Genomic DNA, 20,258 nt, shown 5'->3' with positions numbered 1-20,258 from the left:
TGTTAGATGCATTCCTGCCTCTTTCAAGATACTGAAACAATCGCTCACCTGCTGCGCTTCTTCTTTGTTCTGGGCCCCGATAACCAAGTCATCTACGTAGAAATGATCTTTCAATAGTTTGGCGGTAGAAGGGTATTTGTCTTCTACCAGTTGGAAGTGGTGTCGCAGAGTTGCAGCCAGGAGAAATGGACTGCTGCAGGCGCCAAAAGGAACCCTTTTCATGCGCAATTCTTCAATATTGGAAGACCCTCCTTCAAACCAGAAGTAACGAAACGCGTCTCGGTCTTGTTCAGGCAGCGATACTTGAAGAAACGCTTTTTCGATGTCGGCGGAAATTCCAATCTTGAAGCTGCGAAACTTCAGCAGTAAGTCGAGGATGTCGGGGTTCAAATTCGGCCCTGTCCACAAGACGTCGTTAAGTGAAGGCGAGTCCGAAGCATGAGAAGAGGCGTCGAATACCACCCGTACTTTAGTCGTAGTTCTGTCGCGTCGCACTACTGCTCGGTGTGGCATATAGTACGTGATATGTTCACACGTACTGCCCATTGTGACCTTCTCAGCGAAGTCTTTGTCATAGTAGCTCCTAATGACAGTGTCATATTCCTTCTGAAACTCTGGTTCTCGATGTAGCATTCTCTGCAAAGACTCCAGCCTCTTTAACGCAACATCCCGGTTATCTTTAAGCTGGGAACAATTGCTGTGCCACGGCAGTTCCACTTGATAGCGACCATTGTTTCAAACAGTTGTTTCCACGAAGTTCTTCAGGACATGTTCGTCATCTTACGAAAAGTCTGTCTTCGTTAGTCAGCCCCAGATGTTCTACTTCCCAGAAAGACCTCAGTTACTGGGAAACGTTGGCTTCCGTTAGGCATATATGGAAGTTCCCCATGGTTTCCCGCTTGTAGAACTTAGGTGGACTTCTCGTATCTCCATGAAGTGTCAATCCCATGATAGTTTCGATGGCTGTCAAGGAGTCGTCCAGTCGATGAATTCTTCCGCTGACAAGCTGCCAGTAATAGTCTGCACATATAAGGACGCTTATTCCAGGCTCAGGTGAGACCTGAACTGCGTTGACGTCAGCCAAACGTAAGTTTTTGCTTTTCAACTTTGCAAGTAGATTTGTCTCTGTTAATGCTGACAAGTCATTGCATATTTCGGGAACTTCTATAGCCTCTACTTCAAGTGAGTTTGAATCGTACTGGCTATGCAGTGTGACTCGTACTCTCCGATAATATTTCCGCGGTGCTGAAACGTTTCCGAATCCCGAGATGGTGAGCTGCTCTTCGGCTAACACAGTGGCTTTCAGCTTCCTAGACAGTCCTGTGATGAAGCTGCGCTGACTGCCACCATCAATCAACATTCTTACATAGCATCTGCTTCCAGTGCCCACAGCCCAAACTTGGGCGGTCTGCAGAAGAATTGTGCACTTTATCGAGTCTGTTGACGAGCTGGAAACAGTTGTCTGCGTTTCTGTATTCTGCTTCCATTTTGGGTGACACATCGTGGTGATATGTCGCCCCCTGCATTTTTTCAGAGCTTAATCTCTTCCAGTTTCAGCATTCCTTAGCTTTGTGAAATTGTCGAGCGCAGCGGAAACAACACCCTAATTTGCGTAGTTTGTCTTTCTTTTCGTCTAAAGTTAGTTCCGTTGTGCAAACATCCACCGAGTGATTTTTGTCTCCGCATAATATACAACTCTCTTGAGTCAGTTTCACAGTTAGCATAGATGAAGAACCTTCGAAATGCTCATTAGATTGTCGTTTTGCTATTGAGGCTTGTTCTCTCTTGTCAGAAGTCATCATTATAGTCTGTTCCCGGCTTCTTACTTCAAGACTCAAGAAGTCTAGAAGAACAGACATTTCATTTAGCCTGTCACTAGTAACGCCTGTATTTCTCGAAAACAAGACGCGCTGATTATAACGGAGTACCATTTCTTGCGGAAGATTTTGTATTATAGCAGTTTTCAGAACTCCATATTCTTTTTCTTTGACGCCAAGGTTATGGAGAGATCTCACGCGCGTCTGCACTTCTTCGTGCAACCTTTGAAGCCCTTCGAAATCTTCGCAAGAACGAACTTTACGTAGGTTTCGAAGACGACGCATGTGGTCGTTAACAATCAGTGACTTCTGACCGAATCTTTCTTTGAAAAGTTCTATAGCTGTGCTATAGCTCTCGTTAGTTGTCGACAGGCCGCTGATTACACCTTCCGCTTTACCCATCAAGTAGGTCGGAAGATATTTCAATTTGTCTACGTCGGTGATATATCGGTTCTGGTGCACAGTAGACTCAAATTGATCCCAAAATTCTGGACATTTAATGGGGTCACCATGAAACTTCGGCACGTCCAGCTTCGGTAGCTTAACGTGTGCGCGTGCTTGATGAAAGTCACCGTGAGATGCGTACGCAGCCGTCGTTTGCTGAGCGGATAAAATGCGTTCAGCGCGGGATTTCGCGAGGACGATAGATTCTTGATACTGTCCGACGCTTTGAAGCTCATCCTCAAGGTTATCATCCGTAACATGCTCTTCTACTTGGTTATCAAGGTCAGCATAGTTTCCTTTATCTTCAATAGGTTAAGATGGTCGGTCAGCTCACCATATGGCGTTGGTTCCGTCTGCATAAGAGTTGTCATGTCGTTGATGATCCTGGTGACCGCCGCTCGAACGCCTCCGTCGTATTCTTTCCATGTCCTCACGTCGGGAATGGTAGGCCTCGTGATGACGTGGATCGTTCTTCGATTCTGTCGCAGTGTCGTCGCGTTGATCGCGTCGGTAGGTCGTCCTCTTCAGGTAGCTCGCTTCATCCTCAGGGGTCTTCAACTGTAGATCTTATATTCTGGTCACGGTACCATATCTTGAAAACCAGGAAGCGGAGCCGAAGTAGAGAACGTCTTCTTTATTCGACGCTTGCAAAAACAACTAAAAAATGCAGGCGCACGCTCGGCTCCACGCTCGTTTTTCACTTCGTCTTCTCTTCTTTTTCGGAGCACAATCTTTAACACTGGCTATGTGCCTCCCTTCAATCAACGTGTTTCATGGCAACTTATGTCACTTGATATGTGACGTTGGGTATGCGCCTCTCTTCAATGAACCTTTTTCGCGCCAACTTGTGCGGCCTCGTATGCAACACTGCCTATGTGCCTCCATTCACTCAACCTGTTTCACGCCAACATATGTCACTTGATATGTGAAGCTGGGCCTGTGCCTCTTTTTAATGAACGTCTTTCACGCCAACTTCGATAGCCTGGTGCGCAACACTAGCTATGTGCCTCCCTTCAATCAGCCTGTTTCACGCCAAAATATCTCACTTGATATGTGACGCTGGGTATGTGACTCTCTTCAATGAACGTCTTTCACGCCAACTTGCGTGGCCTGGTATACAGCCCTGGCTCTGTGCCTCCCTTCAATCAACCTCTCTCATGTCAACATACGTCACTTGATATGTGACGCTGGGTATGTGCCTCTCTTCAATTAACGTCGTTCACGCCAACTTGGGTGGCCTGGTACGCAACACTGGCTATGTGCCTCCCTTCAATCAACGTGTTTTATGGCAACTTATGTCACTTGATATGTGACGTTGGGTATGCGCCTCTCTTCAATAAACCTTTATCGCGCCAACTTGTGCGGCCTGGTATGCAACACTGGCTATGTGCCTCCATTCACTCAGCCTGTTTCACGCCAACATATGTCACTTGAAATGTGACGTTGGGTATGCGCCTCTCTTCAATAAACCTTTTTCGCGCCAACTTGTGCGGCCTGATATGCAACACTGGCTATGTGCCTCCATTCACTCAACTTGTGTCACGCCAACATATGTCACTTGATATGTGACGTTGGGTATGCGCCTCTCTTCAATAAACCTTTTTCGCGCCAACTTGTGCAGCCTGATATGCAACACTGGCTATGTGCCTCCATTCACTCAACTTGTGTCACGCCAACATATGTCACTTGAAATGTGACGTTGGGTATGCGCCTCTCTTCAATGAACCTTTTTCGCGCCAACTTGTGCGGCCTGGTATGCAACACTGGCTATGTGCCTCCATTCACTCAACTTGTATCACGCCAACATATGTCACTTGATATGTGACGTTGGGTATGCGCCTCTCTTCAATAAACCTTTTTCGCGCCAACTTGTGCGGCCTGATATGCAACACTGGCTATGTGCCTCCATTCACTCAACTTGTGTCACGCCAACATATGTCACTTGATATGTGACGTTGGGTATGCGCCTCTCTTCAATAAACCTTTTTCGCGCCAACTTGTGCAGCCTGATATGCAACACTGGCTATGTGCCTCCATTCACTCAACTTGTGTCACGCCAACATATGTCACTTGATATGTGACGTTGGGTATGCGCCTCTCTTCAATAAACCTTTTTCGCGCCAACTTGTGCGGCCTGATATGCAACACTGGCTATGTGCCTCCATTCACTCAACTTGTGTCACGCCAACATATGTCACTTGATATGTGACGTTGGGTATGCGCCTCTCTTCAATAAACCTTTTTCGCGCCAACTTGTGCGGCCTGATATGCAACACTGGCTATGTGCCTCCATTCACTCAACTTGTGTCACGCCAACGTATGTCACTTGATATGTGACGTTGGGTATGCGCCTCTCTTCAATAAACCTTTTTCGCGCCAACTTGTGCGGCCTGGTATGCAACACTGGCTATGTGCCTCCATTCACTCAACTTGTGTCACGCCAACATATGTCACTTGATATGTGACGTTGGGTATGCGCCTCTCTTCAATAAACCTTTTTCGCGCCAACTTGTGCGGCCTGATATGCAACACTGGCTATGTGCCTCCATTCACTCAACCTGTTTCACGCCAACATATGTCACTTGAAATGTGACGTTGGGTATGCGCCTCTCTTCAATGAACCTTTTTCGCACCAACTTGTGCGGCCTGGTATGCAACACTGGCTATGTGCCTCCATTCACTCAACTTGTGTCACGCCAACATATGTCACTTCATATGTGACGTTGGGTATGCGCCTCTCTTCAATGAACCTTTTTCGCGCCAACTTGTGCGGCCTGGTATGCTACACTGGCTATGGGCCTCCATTCACTCAACCTGTTTCACGCCAACATAGGTCACTTGATATGTGACGCTTGGTATGTGCCTCTCTTCAATGAAGCTCTTTGTGTGGCCTGGTATGCAACACTGGCTATGGGCCTTTCTTCAATCAACCTGTTGCACGCCAACTTAGGTCACTTGATATCTGCTACTGGGTATGCGTCGCTACGGTTCTATTTGTTTTTCAAAAAAAAGGAAAATGTTAGACGTAGATTGGTATGCGAAGACTGAACAAACGTGGTTTTCTGCTGGCTGTGGATTGGGAAATGTTTTATTTTCAGCCGTTTGTGCGACTACCGTTAAATTATAGGGAGTTCGGAGCTCTATCGGAGAGCTTGTTGACTGGAACGTTTAATTTAACGCATTATCTTTGGAAATCACATCAGCAGGCATTGTCTAGGTATTTATTACTTACGTTGCTGTAAGTCGTATTGTAATTAGGGTTTATTATTACGGGAAAATTGCTTTGTTTACTGACTATTCGTATGCACTGCTATATATAAATTGCCGTTTTTTGTCGTGCGAGGGAGATAACCTGTAACTGGCGCATGCGCCGGCCCCGTCTCTTTTATAATGAAAGTAAATATAACAGCACTTTCATGCATCAATTTCGTGTATGCATGCAGCATGTGTCGACGTAGCCTTACGTGTAGACTTCACACCATGTGGGGTGCTGCGCAACCTTGACACCAACGGAGGAGCACGAGCATTGTTGCTGCGCCCGTGTCAGAGTTTGCGTGGCCTGCAGGCATGGGATCGTACAAGCGCGATCGCATTGTTTCTCAGCTTTTATATCACTCCGAGCAAAGTGGCCAGTGTAATTGTTCTTACAGCTCAATAATGTTGGTAAAATTAGCTGTACAACCAATAACTTGATTAAGCAAAAACGCGCCAACCGGGAAGCTCATCCATATCGAATACATTTTATTAATGCTGTTAAGAGAAATCGTGGTATAGAACTTTCGTGGGGTGTAGACGCCGTATAGGCGCTGCAAACTGTGGCGCATTGTTCGGCAAGGACAGCCGCTCTCCGCTGCGTGGCGAGATGATCTCATGGCTCACTTTGACGCTGAATTCTTTTTAAAATGACGAACATCAGCGACCTAGTCGTTCCTTGATTTAGAAAACCAATAAGCGGACCGTCTTGTGTCTTCTCAGTCCCATCTTTAGCGCAGTTCGTTTTCCAATGCTTTTAAAATGTTGCTGCATCCTAGCTTTAAGCATCACTAATAGAATGATTTCCGCATTTTGGAACCATCACAAAAGTGTGTTTCTGTGTTGGCCTCTGCGCTGAACGGCGTCCCTACGTGTCGCAGGCAACCCGGTGGTGTGCGACCGGCGGATGTGCTGGCTGGCGCGGCTGGTGCCCCGTGAGTGCCTTAGCAGGGACTGCCAGCGCTCACCCGCCGACTACCGGCACTTGGACGGGCGGTGCAACGCGCCGCCGCCTTTGGCCGGCCACCACCTGACGCACGTGGACTGCGACGCGCTCGACTGCGGCACAGAGTGCGACCACGGTGACCAGGACAATAGCCTGGGCCCCTTCTTGTGATCCCCTTCCCGGAGAGGCAGAGGGCGCGGCCACCTACATGATTCCGCAGGGGTTGGCTGTAGGTTGCACAACACAACCACGCGACGCGTCGTCTGCTTCAAAGATAGCGCTTCTGCACTCCTGCGCTGACTGTGCCTGGTAGATTATTACAATGAGAAGGCGGAAGTGCACTCGCTGGAAAGTAGACATGTTTAGGAGAACAGTTGTGACCCTCTCAGGACAAGCAGCGAGGGGTTTAATTGACGCCAATGGTACATCGAGATCGATGCCAATGGTACACGAGCTAGCCTGAGTAGGCGCTACCTAAAAAAGGAAAAGAAAAAAGTGCCGTGTCAAGGACACGTTCATCTTCTGGGGCTCCAAGCGTCCGTTTTCTTTTGCCAGTTTAGCTGCACTGCGGAAAGTCCGATCACAGATTTATGTATTTTCCCATTCATCCTCTCGCATCAATAAAACACCTTCCGGAACCGGGATGCGTAAGCGGACACGTTCTTTCTAAGTACGCATCCTCCGAGTGTATCTGTGCTGCTCTGTTGACGTTCAGTAAAGTGGAAAGTTCGGCTAGCCGGTGAATAATCATCATACCTTGCTGTTGAAGCAGCGCACTGACACGGACACAGTGAACACACAGCGAGACACACAGTGAAGACACATGCAGCGAGTGTCGTCTTTTCTTGTGTGTCTTCACTGTGTCCGTCTCAGTGCGCTGCTTCACCAGCAAGGTATGATGCCCTGTTGACGTTGCTCTCAGCACGACACATATGTTGGTGGCGGAGCATGCAGGGACAAATAGCGTCCGCTGCTGTGCGCCGTTCTCTTCTTCGTTCTTTTTTTTTTTGGGGGGGGGGGGGGCGGCGGGGTTGGATAGTTTTATTTTGTCATCCAAGTGTACATGACGGCGGCAGCTGGGAGCAAACTGCAGCGATCACATGCTAGCAGTCACTACGCAACAGTTAACAGTGTTTTGGTCAATCAATGGAAGCGTTTATACAAGAAAGTTTGGAACAACTAGCGCTCACAAATCAAAATATACAATTCTTATGTATACAATGCATAATTTTGCACACAAAGGGAAAAAATGCCTGTGAGAGGACACAAAAAATTGGCAGTATGAAAACAATTTTTTCTTCCTTTTTTTTTACAAGACAACCTTTTCTTAGGTTGAATCTGGATTGAATAAATTGTTTAAGTAGTCCTTCAAATCATGCCTCTGGAAGACAAATGGTTACTTGGGATAAATTATAAAGAAAGCGAGGCAATCTATATCCTAATGTGTGCGGACTGTTGGTTCGCTATGTGCTAAGTTTCCAAGGATATCGGTTGTGGGTTTCATATGCCTGTTCTCGTTTTTGTAAATAAGCCAGTGTTTTTGTACATTCGCCGACGGCCGACGATGTAGAATGTGAGAACTTTTTTAATTCAACCTTTGCATCTGTATTTACAGCAGAACCTACAACTCACCCCCTTTACTCACGTACTAATACAACAAGTGTTATGCCAACCATGACCTTTTTCACAGATGCTATTTCATCGTTAATTGACAGCGTTAAACTCACATCGTCAGCCGGTGTGGATAACAACAATTCGAAACTGTCAAAGAATTCTAAACATGTCCCCAAGGCGTTCCTATGTCTGCGGTTCTCGCAGTCACATCAAACTGGAAAGATTGACTGGAAAGTGGGAAAGCTTGTTACCATTCACAAAACAGGTAACATGAATTGCCCACTTAATTATCGCCCCATTTCATTAAATAGTGTGCCCTGTAAGCTCACGCAACACATCATGTACACAGAAAACAAAATTTCTTTACTTGAATAAATACTTTCGTTCTTCACATCATCGGTTGAGCAAACGTTTTTTCCTGCGAAACACAACTGTCCATCTTCCTGCATGATATTCACACCAATTTAGATTCTAACCTCCAAACAGAGACGACATTTCTAGATATTGAAAAAACGTTCGACAAGGTACCACACGAACGTCTGTCACTAAAACTCTCTAGTGAACCTTAAGCCCGCGATTTAACGGTGAACCGAAGCGTTCCTCACAAACCGATCTCAATACTTTACAGTTACCAACCGCGCATCTGACCCCTTACTCTGGGACTTCTAGTGTACCGGCAGGATGAGTTCTGGGGCCCCAACTCTCCTTGGTATATATATAATAACGACTTACCCTTTCACGTCTTGTGAAAACTTCGGTTGTTAGCAGTCGGCTGCGTCATTTATCGAAAAATTTCTATCACAGCTAATCAAGACGTACTTCTGGAGAACATTAACTGTTCACAGCAATGGTGCGACCGTTGGTTAATGAAACTTAATCCTAAGAAACGCAAATTGATGGTACCTTCTCGTCGGCGCGATTGATTTTCGTAGAAATACACAATAGCATTCCTGTGTGTGCTGCGCAGCCCTACAAGTACCTAGGTGTCGCTATATCTAATGACTTATCCTGGCGCAGATACCTCACTAATACCGTTTCTTCTGCTAGCAAGACACTCACTTTTACTGGGCGTCATCTAACACACGTGCCCAAAACCAGTTAGATTACTGGTCTACTAGTCAATAGTCCGACCGAAACAGGAACATGCATCCTTCATATGAAATCTGCACCAAACGTCAAACGTATCTCATCAATGCTCTCGAAGTCAAACCAGTTACACTACTGGCCTACCAGTCAATAGTCCGACCGAAATTGGAATATGCATCCGCCATATGGAACCTGCACCAAACATATCTCATCAATGCACTAGAAGCCGAACCGGTTACGCTACTGGCCTACCAGTCAATAGTCCGACTGAAACTGGATTATGCATCCGCCATACGGAATGTGCACCAAGCGTATCTCACGAATGCACTCAAAACCAAACCAGTTAAGCTACTGGCCTACCAGTCAATAGTCCGGCTGAAACTGGAATATGCATCCGCCATATGGAATCAGCACCAAGCGTATCTCACCTATGCACTCGAAGCCAAACCGGTTAAGCTACTGGACTACCAGTCAATAGTCCGACCGAAACTGGAATATGCATCCGCCATATGGAACCTGCACCAAGCGTATCTCACCAATGCGCTCAAAACCGACATGGTTAGACTACTGACCTACCAGTCAGTAGTTCAACCGAAACTGGAATATGCATCCGCCATATGGAATCTGCACCAAACGTATCTCACCACTGCACTCGAAGTCCATACGGTTACACAACGGCCTACCAGTCATCAGCCCGACCGAAACTGGAACATGCATACGCCATATGGAGTCCGCACCAAACGTATAGGCCAGAACACGATAGCCTCGCACCTAGACTAACTGAACGCATACTCTCGCACACAGGTTACCCGGTCGACCGGCGCCATGTTGTATTGGGCTGGCAAAGTGCGTTCGCCGGCGACCGGTAGACATGGCAAGCGTAAGCTCTAGGACTCCAAAGTGCGGAAATGTGCCCGTTCACGCGGATCCAAAATACAAGAAGTCATCTGGGCATCACTGCGTCGTGTTTGGATGCCAAAGCAACCAGCGCAAAATGATCAGGTTGCTTAGCGCTGTTTGCGAAGAGCATAACACACGTAGGGAATCGTGCCGGTGCGGTGTTTTCAGCCTGCACCGATTTCCATCCGCAACGAAGAATGCCAAGCTACGCCACCGGTGGATAGCTGCACTGAATAGGAAGAACTACCGACCCAGTGAAAATGCACGAGTGAGTATTCCATCTGTGTATATTTTGGTTCCACGTTCAACTTTGCGCCCTACGAACGTAATATGTGTAACACGCAGGTATGCTCCGAGCACTTTCTGAAAAACAAGCCTACAGCGAAGAATCCCGTGCTGGTGCTTCGCCTTGGCTTATAGGGGTATTACTCAGGCTCGCGCGTGCGCACCTGACCCTTCTCTGGATCGCACAGCGCCGGCGGAGCGGCAGTCGCTCCCTAGCACTTTCGCAGCAGCCCTAGCAGTCAGAGCTGTGACCCCTAACCCGCGGTTCGCAGTGAGTTGCGACCACGGCGGGTTCAGGCCAGTGGGGACAGGGTGAGTCTCGACCTAAGGTGTTTATTCACCTTAGTGTACAATGATTCCAACAGACAACAACAGCCACAACACACACAAATACAACACAAAACACAACCGCAGCGGCGGAGCATTCCGCACGTCTGGGGTGAAACACAAACCGCACAATGTGGGAACCACAAAAGAGGCTGATAAGAGTTCAGCTCACCCAAAGTGGTTCCGCGCTCGGGCCCTGGGGCAGTGAGTCGCACACAAAGGCCTGGCGCACAGGGGGACGGCGTGCGGCGGTCTCAGCGGCGGATTTGAGATGCGGCCTTTCGCAAGCTCTTCCGCCGTGAGACAAACGTGCATCGGGGGAATACCGCTTCTCCCCGAGCGGCGGAGAGGAGTCTCCCCGGTTCCAAGAAAGGGAAAGGAGGGAACGGGGTGCCTTGGCTGCAGCGTCGCGGCCAGGCGCGAAGAGCAGCGGGAGCGGCGAAGGTGCCCTGTCCCCGCTACCCTTCACGAGCGAGCACGTGATTATCGCGTGATAACCGCGTGGCCGCTCCGGAGATATCGGGATGCGCGTGCGATCCCCACAGGCTATAAAAAAAGGCAAGCCTTTACGTGTTTTCAGTCATGCAGAGCTCCCGACAGTTAAGCGGAACACTTGAGTTTGCGGTTAGTGATACTTGCAGCTGGTGCACGGCATGACCATTAAGCGTGGACGACAAGTTGTAGGCAACAGAATGTTGCCCTGCTGGTGAGCGTTATTGCTATCAAAGTAAACCGAAGTCTTCTCCTCACATAGCATGCGTCCACAAAAAGGTAACGACTGCTCGTCGCCGAAGGTGTTCTTGCAGCGCTCCTGTCTTTACGAGCTGGTGTTCCAGGCGTCATTCGTAACGAATTCATTTGAGCCTTCTGAGCTCTAAAATGCTTGCGGGCTGTTATGCGGGGCAAAGCGCAATATCTTCCCGTTCTTATAGCGAGGAAATTAAGGTGGGTAATCATTGTTGTATTTTGTAAAAAAAAATTTGCTCGTTGTTGCCAGTTCTTTTTTTTACTGTTTTCTTTTCTACGGGAGCGCCTACAATCCGATATGGCCTCGTACAAGCGAAACAGGTCTGATACCAGGTAGCTGCAGTTGGTGGGGCTAATTTCTTGGGATGCAGGTGTGGTTGTTGTTTTGTACCAAAGGGGTCCCTGATGATGCAGCTTGAATTAGGGATGGTAATTTTATGTGCCCTGTCATGGTTTGTGCAACAACTGTACAACACCTGCACCTGTCATGCTCACCCTGTTATATGGGCTTTGACTGCACACGTAGTTTAACATTGTAACTACTGTAGTTCCTCATTTTCCAATGAATGAAGGTTTAGCATCTGTGGGGAGCACTCGCCTCCATTTCCTCCCGCGTACCCGCGGCAACCCGTTCGCACGTGGCGACGAGGCGCCGTCACGGACAACCCGCTCGCACGCGGCGACGGGTCGCGCCGCAGTTGACAAGGGGAGAGAGGCACTACGCGCCCTCTCTCGCTTCGTCGCCCTGAGGACGCGCGTACTCCCCTTCTCCTACGCGGCTCACGGAAAAGGGAAACGTATCCGGCGGGCGAGGAGGACTTCCCCTCGCAAAAAGGTAAAAGGGTATAAAAGCGCGCTACCGGGGGAGACTCGCTCTCTTGGGACGCCGACGCCTTGGACTACCTGGACTGCACCTGCCGGATCCCGTGAGTGACCTCGTTTGTCTGACCCACCCAGACAACGAGGCAAGCCTTTTCCTACTTTTACTGAGAGGACGTCCCTCTGCGAGTGTTTGATATTGCTATTAGCAATAAACGTTGTTACCGTTGACACCGCTGTTTGCCTTATTCGTCCGAACCCGGCGTAGCCGCGATTCCCGCGCTACGGGTTGGGAGTACCACGGAGCGACTGCGTGGGGCTAGATCCGGAGCTCGCCTTCAGCCCTAGCCGCACGCAGAGTGGAACCCCCACATTTGGCGCTACCAACGTGGATCGAATTCGGCAACACGGCGAGTCTTCTGGTTTGTGTTCGCGCTAGGACTACCCACGTTTCAGCGAACAATGGCGGCTGGCTTGTCTGACCTCTCAGATTTGTTCATGTTGTCGAATGTAGCGACGCAAAGTCAGCAGCCTATTGCTAACGCGGTGGCAGCTGCTGAACATACCAGCAGCTTTGGTTTTGAGTGTTTCACGCGGAACACTCAGGCTAGCGCGAATGCCACGTGGGCAGAGGGTAACCCCAATACGAGGCGTACCCCGTCGGGCCCCTCGCCGCATCGCGACGCGGACACAGAGGCACACATGCCACTAAATAACTCAACCCCGACGGCGGAGGCATCCGGCCCTTTGGGCGAGAGTTTGCCGTCTAGCGAGGCAATGCTGCAAAATGCATTGCAAATCATGCAGAGCTTAGCCGGCGCCCTGCAAGGCACAATGCAGGCCTCGTCGCAGAGCGAGCGACCACGGATTAAGGTAGACATGCCTACCTACAGTGGGTACCACGATCGCACGAGTGCGAGTGAGTACCTCGACCGTCTACTGTATTACCAGCAGGCAACCGGGCTTTCAGACGCCGAACTAGTCGCGCGTGTGATCCCGGTTTCACTGACCGACCAGGCGGCTCGCTGGTTCCGACTGACCGGACACCGATGCCGCACAGTAGAAGAGTTCCGCGCGAACTTCCGCGAAGAATTTCTTCCGGCCAATTACGAGTGGCGTTTGAGGAGAGAGCTGGAGCTTCGTACCCAGCATCCGGACGACTCCCTGCTGGAATATGTTCGAGCGATGGACGAACTTTTTCGTCTCGCGAACCCTCTCGCCACCGACGAAGAGAAAGTTGAGCGCGTCACACGGCAGGCGCACCCCACTTTCGCGGCCTATTTCAGAGGGCGTAGGTTTAGAGACCTAGACGAACTCGCCGCCGAGGCGAAGCGCATCCAGGGAGACATTCTCGCAGCGCGAGCATACCGCCCGCCTCCACCCGCGGCGCTGTCACTCGAGCCTCGCTGCGCGTGGAACGGCGGCGCGATCACTTGCAACTCGTCTAGAGTCAACGCGTCGGCATCGTTCGCGGAGCAGCAGGTCCAGCGTAGTTGGGAGTTATCAGACCGCGCTTTGGACCCGTACGCCTACGCGCTGAGAACAGCACCGACTAATGCCGCACTCAGCGCGCCGCGACAGGAACGAGAGGCCGATGCGAGACTGGAGGAGCGGCACACGCCGACCGCAGTTCAAGGAAGCTACGGCGGGCCGGAGTGGAGCGACGGCCGCCCAGGCCACCGAGGCTTCAACGGCCGCTGCTACCAATGCGGCCGACCAGGGCACATCGCCCGAGATTGCAGCCGCATGCCGGGCCGAGGCCGAGCGCGTGGCTCGGGAAACGGGCGAGGCCGCCGGTGATCCACCTTGGGTCCCGTGCGGCGATGTCGAACATAGCCGGTGGCATCGAATTACTTGCGCCTTCGGCTTGTCGCGTAGGAGGTGTTGCGGACTCGCAGGCGCCATTCATCGAGCTAACGATAGCCCGAAAGAAATTCGCTGCATTATTGGATACCGGAGCAAGCGCTTCATTATTTGGTGACGAGGTGTTGCATCATCTCCGCGAGAACAACATCCGCTTGAGAGATAATGGCACCACCTTCCGACTTGCTTCCGGCACAGCACAATCCAGCGGTGCAGCTAGGTTAGTGATCCGTTGGGAGAAACGCGTCAGGCGACAACGCCTCGTACACCTCCCGGGTTTATCAGTGCCTGTTATTTTGGGTCGAGACTGTCTCGTCAAGTCGGGCATCGTAATAGACATCGGCAACGGAGGTTACCGAGAGAACGGAACGGGTGCTTTAAAGCTTTTCGCAAAAGCGCCCCTGGCAACGGAGACACAACAGTCTCCGGGCGCAGCGCGAGTGGGCCACACCCGGCCACAGCCAAGCGAGCGCACCGTAATCGGCGCAGGCGAGGAGAGAGACACGGTGGCACAACATTGCGTCACTGTTCTGCGAGGAGCAACGCACCCGCTTTTGTCAGATGCCAATATGCCGGAGAGAGAACGGGCACGACTGTCGTCGCTGTTGTACGAATACGACGCGATTTTCACTGACCGTCCGGGCCGCACTACGCTAGTCAGGCACAGGATATACACGGGTGACGCTGCGCCATGGAAATGTAATCCTCGGCCGATTAGCTTGGCTAAGCGGAAAGCACTTGATAGCGCCTTAGACGAACTCATCGACACAGGCGTGGTGGAAAGGTCGAACAGCCCATGGGGCTTTCCGGTAGTTCTAGTCCCGAAGAAGGACGATACCTATCGCCTTTGTGTAGACTACCGCAGGCTGAATGAGGTTACGAAGAAGGATGCGTACCCTCTACCCTCCATTTCCTCTTTAGTGTCTAACCTAGGCGGGGCGAAGTACTTTACGACGCTCGATGCTAGTCGTGGATACTTTCAGGTCGAAATGGACGAGCGTGACAAAGAGAAAACGGCTTTCACTTGTCACCGGGGGCTCTTTCAATTTAAGAGAATGTCTTTTGCTTTGGTCGGAGCTCCCGCTACTTATCAAAGGTTGATGGACCGAGTGCTAGGAGACGCGAAGTGGCAACATGCCCTCGCATATCTGGACGACATAGTGGTTTATTCGAAAACATTCGAGGAGCACTTGCGCCACTTGAGAGACGTCCTAGACAGGCTGAGGTCCGCGGGTATCACGCTGAACCCGAACAAAGCTCAGATAGCTGCGAGCAGAATAGCGCTGTTGGGATTCACGCTGGATAACGGCCGCATCCTACCGAGTAAGGATAAGCTCGAGGCTATACTGAGGTACCCGTCGCCGAAAGATATCGGCGAACTGAGGCGCTTTCTGGGATTGGTGAACTTTTATCGCCAATTCATTCCAGACTGCGCGGCAGTGCAAGCGCCTTTGACGAAGCTCTTGAGGAAAGACGAACGGTGGACTTGGGGTCAAGAGCAGGAGGCGGCACTGCGCGGCCTCACGAAGGTGCTCGCTGACATGGCCGAATTGCAGCTGCCCGATTTGAATAGGGAGTTTGTGATTCAAACAGACGCAAGCGACCTAGGCTTAGGTGCAATTTTGCTTCAGGAGCACGGAGGCACTCTCCGACCGGTTGCGTTCGCGAGTCGTTCGTTGACGCCGGCCGAAAGGAACTACTCGGTGACAGAGAAGGAGTGCCTCGCGATAGTTTTCGCTCTGCGAAAGTTCGACTATTACGTCGATGGAGTGGCATTCAAGATTGAGACTGACCACATGGCTCTCACTTGGTTGAGGCGCCTGAGCGAGCCGAGTGGCCGCCTGGCGCGTTGGGCACTGCTGCTGCAGCGTTACGACTTCACCGTGCGCTACCGCAAAGGAAAAAGCAATGCCGCAGCTGACGCACTTTCGCGAGCGCCAGTCCGAGGCGATGGAGAGGCCCAAGTAAGGGACGCGGAACAACCGTCGATCCTGGGCGAGAGCGTGAACCACGTAGATGTTGTCGGTTCCGCAGGAATCATCTTCAGCAGAGAGGAGCTGTTCGAGGCTCAGCAGAAGGACCCGTTTTGTCGAAAAGTGCTCGACGAGCTCCGGGAGCAGGGTGGCGCGGCCGCCGCACACATGGAGGCAGCTGGTATTGCTGTCGGTGCTAAGCGCTCGGGATCAGTTGGTAATGCTGTGAGTGCGCTGGATTCTTATCTGCTGAATTCCGACGGCCTCCTGCTGAGGTATATCCCCACCGAGGACGACACAAGGGAGGCGTTTAAGGTGGTGATACCGCGCGTACTGCGAGGAGCACTGCTACGCTACTTTCACGACTCATGTATCGCTGGGCACGCGAGCGGCCCCAAGACTTACATTAAGTTGTGTCGCCTCGCTACCTGGCCAGGCATGAAACGGGACGTGATGCGCTACGCTCGCTCATGTCATGTGTGCCAAAGCGTGAAGCCCCGGGGTGGACGACCGCCCGGCCTCATGCAGCCTATCGACAGCCAGACTCCCTGGCAAATCGCGGCGTGTGACGTCATGGGACCGTATCCCACCACACCGAGCAGGAACAAATTCTTGCTTGTAGTCACAGATCACTTCAGTAAATGGGTCGAACTTTTTCCCTTGCGAAAACTGACGGCACGAGTGATCATGGATAAGTTGATCGAGGTTTTCACCAGATTTGGCTATCCGGAGCAGTTGATAACGGACAATGCGTCCTACTTCACTGCGAAGGTTTTCGTCGACTCGTGCGCTGCACTTGGCATTAAGCACAAGAAAACGACAACTTATCATGCTCAGTCGAACCCCACTGAACGGGTCAATCGCAACATTAAGCACATGCTTGTCGCGTTCTCTGAAAGACATAAGGAGTGGGATACCTACCTTCCAGAGATCGGGTTTGCATTGCGATCGACAGTGAACCGCTCGACTGGGTATGCGCCTTCTTCTCTCAACCTGGGGAGAGAGCTGCCGAATCCGATGGATAGAGTTCTCGCGGATCGCAGCGGAATGTCGGTCGCGCCGGCAGCACGAGCTGAATACGCGACGCACCTACGTGACAAGATGACGGAAGCTTTACGCAAAGCACGCCGTAATCTTCGCACTGCTAGGGCGCAACAGAAGGCGCAGTACGACCGCTCGCATCGGAACGTCCGCTACGAAGTGGGCGATCTGGTGCTTCGGCGCCAACACGTTCTCAGCGATTCTAGCAAACAGTTCGCTGCCTCGCTGGCGCCGAAGTGGACCGGGCCGTATCAAGTACGAGAGAAGGTTTCCTCGCTTGTTTACCGGCTCGAGAGCATGAAAGGGAAGCCGATCGGCGGGCCGGTACACGTATGCGACCTGAAACGCTACGTGCCGCGTGATGAGCAGTGGGATGAAGATCAGACCCTCCCTCAACCGCGGTCGGTGAGTGAGAACAGCCAGAACCGAACGGCGAGCCCGCAGCCGCGCTACAACTTGCGTAGCAGGCGGAAATGATCCGGCGGCCATATTTACGTAGCCCGATGACTGCGAGGACCATTCGTAAGTCCGGGCCGTGCTGGCACCTTGTTAGTTCCTGCCGGGAAGCGAACGTCTAGCGACAGCAGAGCGCAGAGTATTGACGACGAGCCGTCGTTCCAGTCTTCAAGCAACCACGCAGACTACGACGGGAATGTGGCGTGAACGATTCAAGGTGTTTGCATGCGGTGTGTGCATTGACTAAAGACTTGCGAGGGCCAGTGCGGTGTGCTGTGAGTCGTTGATGATGCGGACGACCATTCCCTTCGTAACGGGCGTTGACGGTGTTCCCGGATCCGGCCAATCATGCTGCTTATCACAATCTCGTACTGTGCAGTGGACTAATCCAATTTTCTGAAGCAGGAAACAAGACACGGCCGTGCGAACGGCCTGCAGTACTCGCGGGTACAACTGACGCACCCGCAGCGCTACGCTGGCCTTGCAGCCGCATGAACCACTACCTGGCGCCCAGCAAGCGACCGCCCGGCTGGTGCAGCCGACACCTGGAGCGCGGCACGGAGAGTCGCCTTCGAGCCCCGACTACGATCCGCCTCGCAAGCCCGAGCAGTGCCGCTGACTGAACACCTTCGAGTCGGCATCAAGTATCCGCCACCTGAGGGCTACAGCAACGCAAGCCCGACGCTCAAAGCCAGCGTGTGCCCCGCTGCCTTGATCGCCAACCTTGGCGGGAACTTTAGCAAACGGGCGCCCGAACCCTTCGGGCGTACGTAGGTGCCAGCATCAACGTACGGGGGGCTTCTTAAGGGGAGGAGGATGTGGGGAGCACTCGCCTCCATTTCCTCCCGCGTACCCGCGGCAACCCGTTCGCACGTGGCGACGAGGCGCCGTCACGGACAACCCGCTCGCACGCGGCGACGGGTCGCGCCGCAGTTGACAAGGGGAGAGAGGCACTACGCGCCCTCTCTCGCTTCGTCGCCCTGAGGACGCGCGTACTCCCCTTCTCCTACGCGGCTCACGGAAAAGGGAAACGTATCCGGCGGGCGAGGAGGACTTCCCCTCGCAAAAAGGTAAAAGGGTATAAAAGCGCGCTACCGGGGGAGACTCGCTCTCTTGGGACGCCGACGCCTTGGACTACCTGGACTGCACCTGCCGGATCCCGTGAGTGACCTCGTTTGTCTGACCCACCCAGACAACGAGGCAAGCCTTTTCCTACTTTTACTGAGAGGACGTCCCTCTGCGAGTGTTTGATATTGCTATTAGCAATAAACGTTGTTACCGTTGACACCGCTGTTTGCCTTATTCGTCCGAACCCGGCGTAGCCGCGATTCCCGCGCTACGGGTTGGGAGTACCACGGAGCGACTGCGTGGGGCTAGATCCGGAGCTCGCCTTCAGCCCTAGCCGCACGCAGAGTGGAACCCCCACACATCATATGCTGCTTGTTCGAGTGCTGTAAGCTTTTGTTCTGAATGCTGTACGATAAATTGCACGGTACAATTGACCTGGTGTATTTTCTATTTCATTTTGAGAGGACTTTATATCTTCGCAACAGTGATGGAATGGGCAAGAACTACAGCCCTTCTTACTATAACATGTATTTTGTTTTCAATGTGCAGGTGGTGAAGGGCAGGCATCTGCTAATCAGGCAGGCTATAAGCCCAGTCAAACGACCTCGCCAGTTGGTTGCCAAACGCGGCCAACCCAGTAGTGACCATGACAAACAAGACCAAACTGAAAGTGCAGAAGACAATGTGCTGCGTCCTTTAATAATATATGACACCAACACAGTGCTCTATATTGCTTTGCTTCACAGGTTACGTGCCAAAAATGCGGAGACATTACAGCGCACACGTGTTCTAGCATATAGCGCGCGGTTTGTACAAACGTAGTAGCGTACTTGCCCGATGTATTCGCTTGTGCAGTCTACAGAGCACTCAATGTGGCCATTGCGGACTTGCATGAGGCCTTGAAGTTTGATTGGATCAAGACAGCGAAAATGTCAGGTTAGAAAAAGCGCAAAACACGCCTTCCGCCCAGCTAAAAAGCCCAAGTTTCGCTTTTGCGACGGGTCGCATCTCCCGGCGTGGCCGCCCAGACCTGCTACTTCGCGACGCTTGGGAGAGATGGCGCGACCACCGCTCATCAATGTGGCGGCGCGCTTTGGATTCACGGTGTTCTGGTGTATCTCACCACTGCACTTGAAGCCAAACCGTTGAAACTACTGGCCTACAAGTCAATAGTCTGACTGAAGCCCGCACTGCATCCGCCATATAGAATCTGCACCAAACGTATCTCACCAATGCACTGGAAGCCAAACTGGTTAAACTACTGGCCTACCAGTCAACAGTCGGACCAAAACTGGAATGTACATCCACCATATAGAATCTGCACCAAATGTATCTCGCCAATGCACTGGAAGCCAAACTGGTTAAACTACTGGCCTACCAGTCAGTAGTAGGACCGAAACTGGAATATGCATCCGCCACATAGAATCTGCACATGAATCTGCGCACTCATGGCCAACGTGGTTCCGTCGACAGCACACGAGCTGAGACCTACGTGCCGCCTTCACACAGTTGCCTGCTGGACAGGAAGCTCATCGCTTCCGGGACGACAACACCGGAAGAAACGCCCATGCCCGGCTTTTTCATAAGCAACGCGCGGATGGTCTACAACTTTAGTGGGCA

General features: G+C 51.6%; 1 protein-coding gene across 5 annotated transcripts in view; it reads left to right on the top strand.

Annotated features, from left to right (window-relative positions):
• LOC135917928 (leucine-rich repeat and fibronectin type-III domain-containing protein 4-like) overlaps window positions 1-7,101 on the top strand; it is a 367,177-nt gene extending 360,076 nt beyond the window's left edge. For 3 of the 5 annotated variants that reach the window (XM_065451569.2, XM_065451567.2, XM_065451568.2), the window contains exon 6: window positions 6,395-7,101. In XM_065451569.2, coding sequence (XP_065307641.1) covers window positions 6,395-6,630 — 236 coding nt within the window. In that variant the 3' untranslated portion in view covers window positions 6,631-7,101. The remainder of the gene's footprint in view (window positions 1-6,394) is intronic. The other 2 variants (XR_010569459.2, XM_065451570.2) reach the window with 2 other exon arrangements.
• Window positions 7,102-20,258: the final 13,157 nt, after the last annotated feature.

Source organism: Dermacentor albipictus, chromosome 5 (assembly GCF_038994185.2).
Source record: "Dermacentor albipictus isolate Rhodes 1998 colony chromosome 5, USDA_Dalb.pri_finalv2, whole genome shotgun sequence".
Lineage (NCBI taxonomy): Eukaryota > Metazoa > Arthropoda > Arachnida > Ixodida > Ixodidae > Dermacentor > Dermacentor albipictus.
The sequence above is the reverse complement of the archived record's forward strand: the minus strand, read 5'-3'. Positions and strand labels throughout refer to the sequence as shown.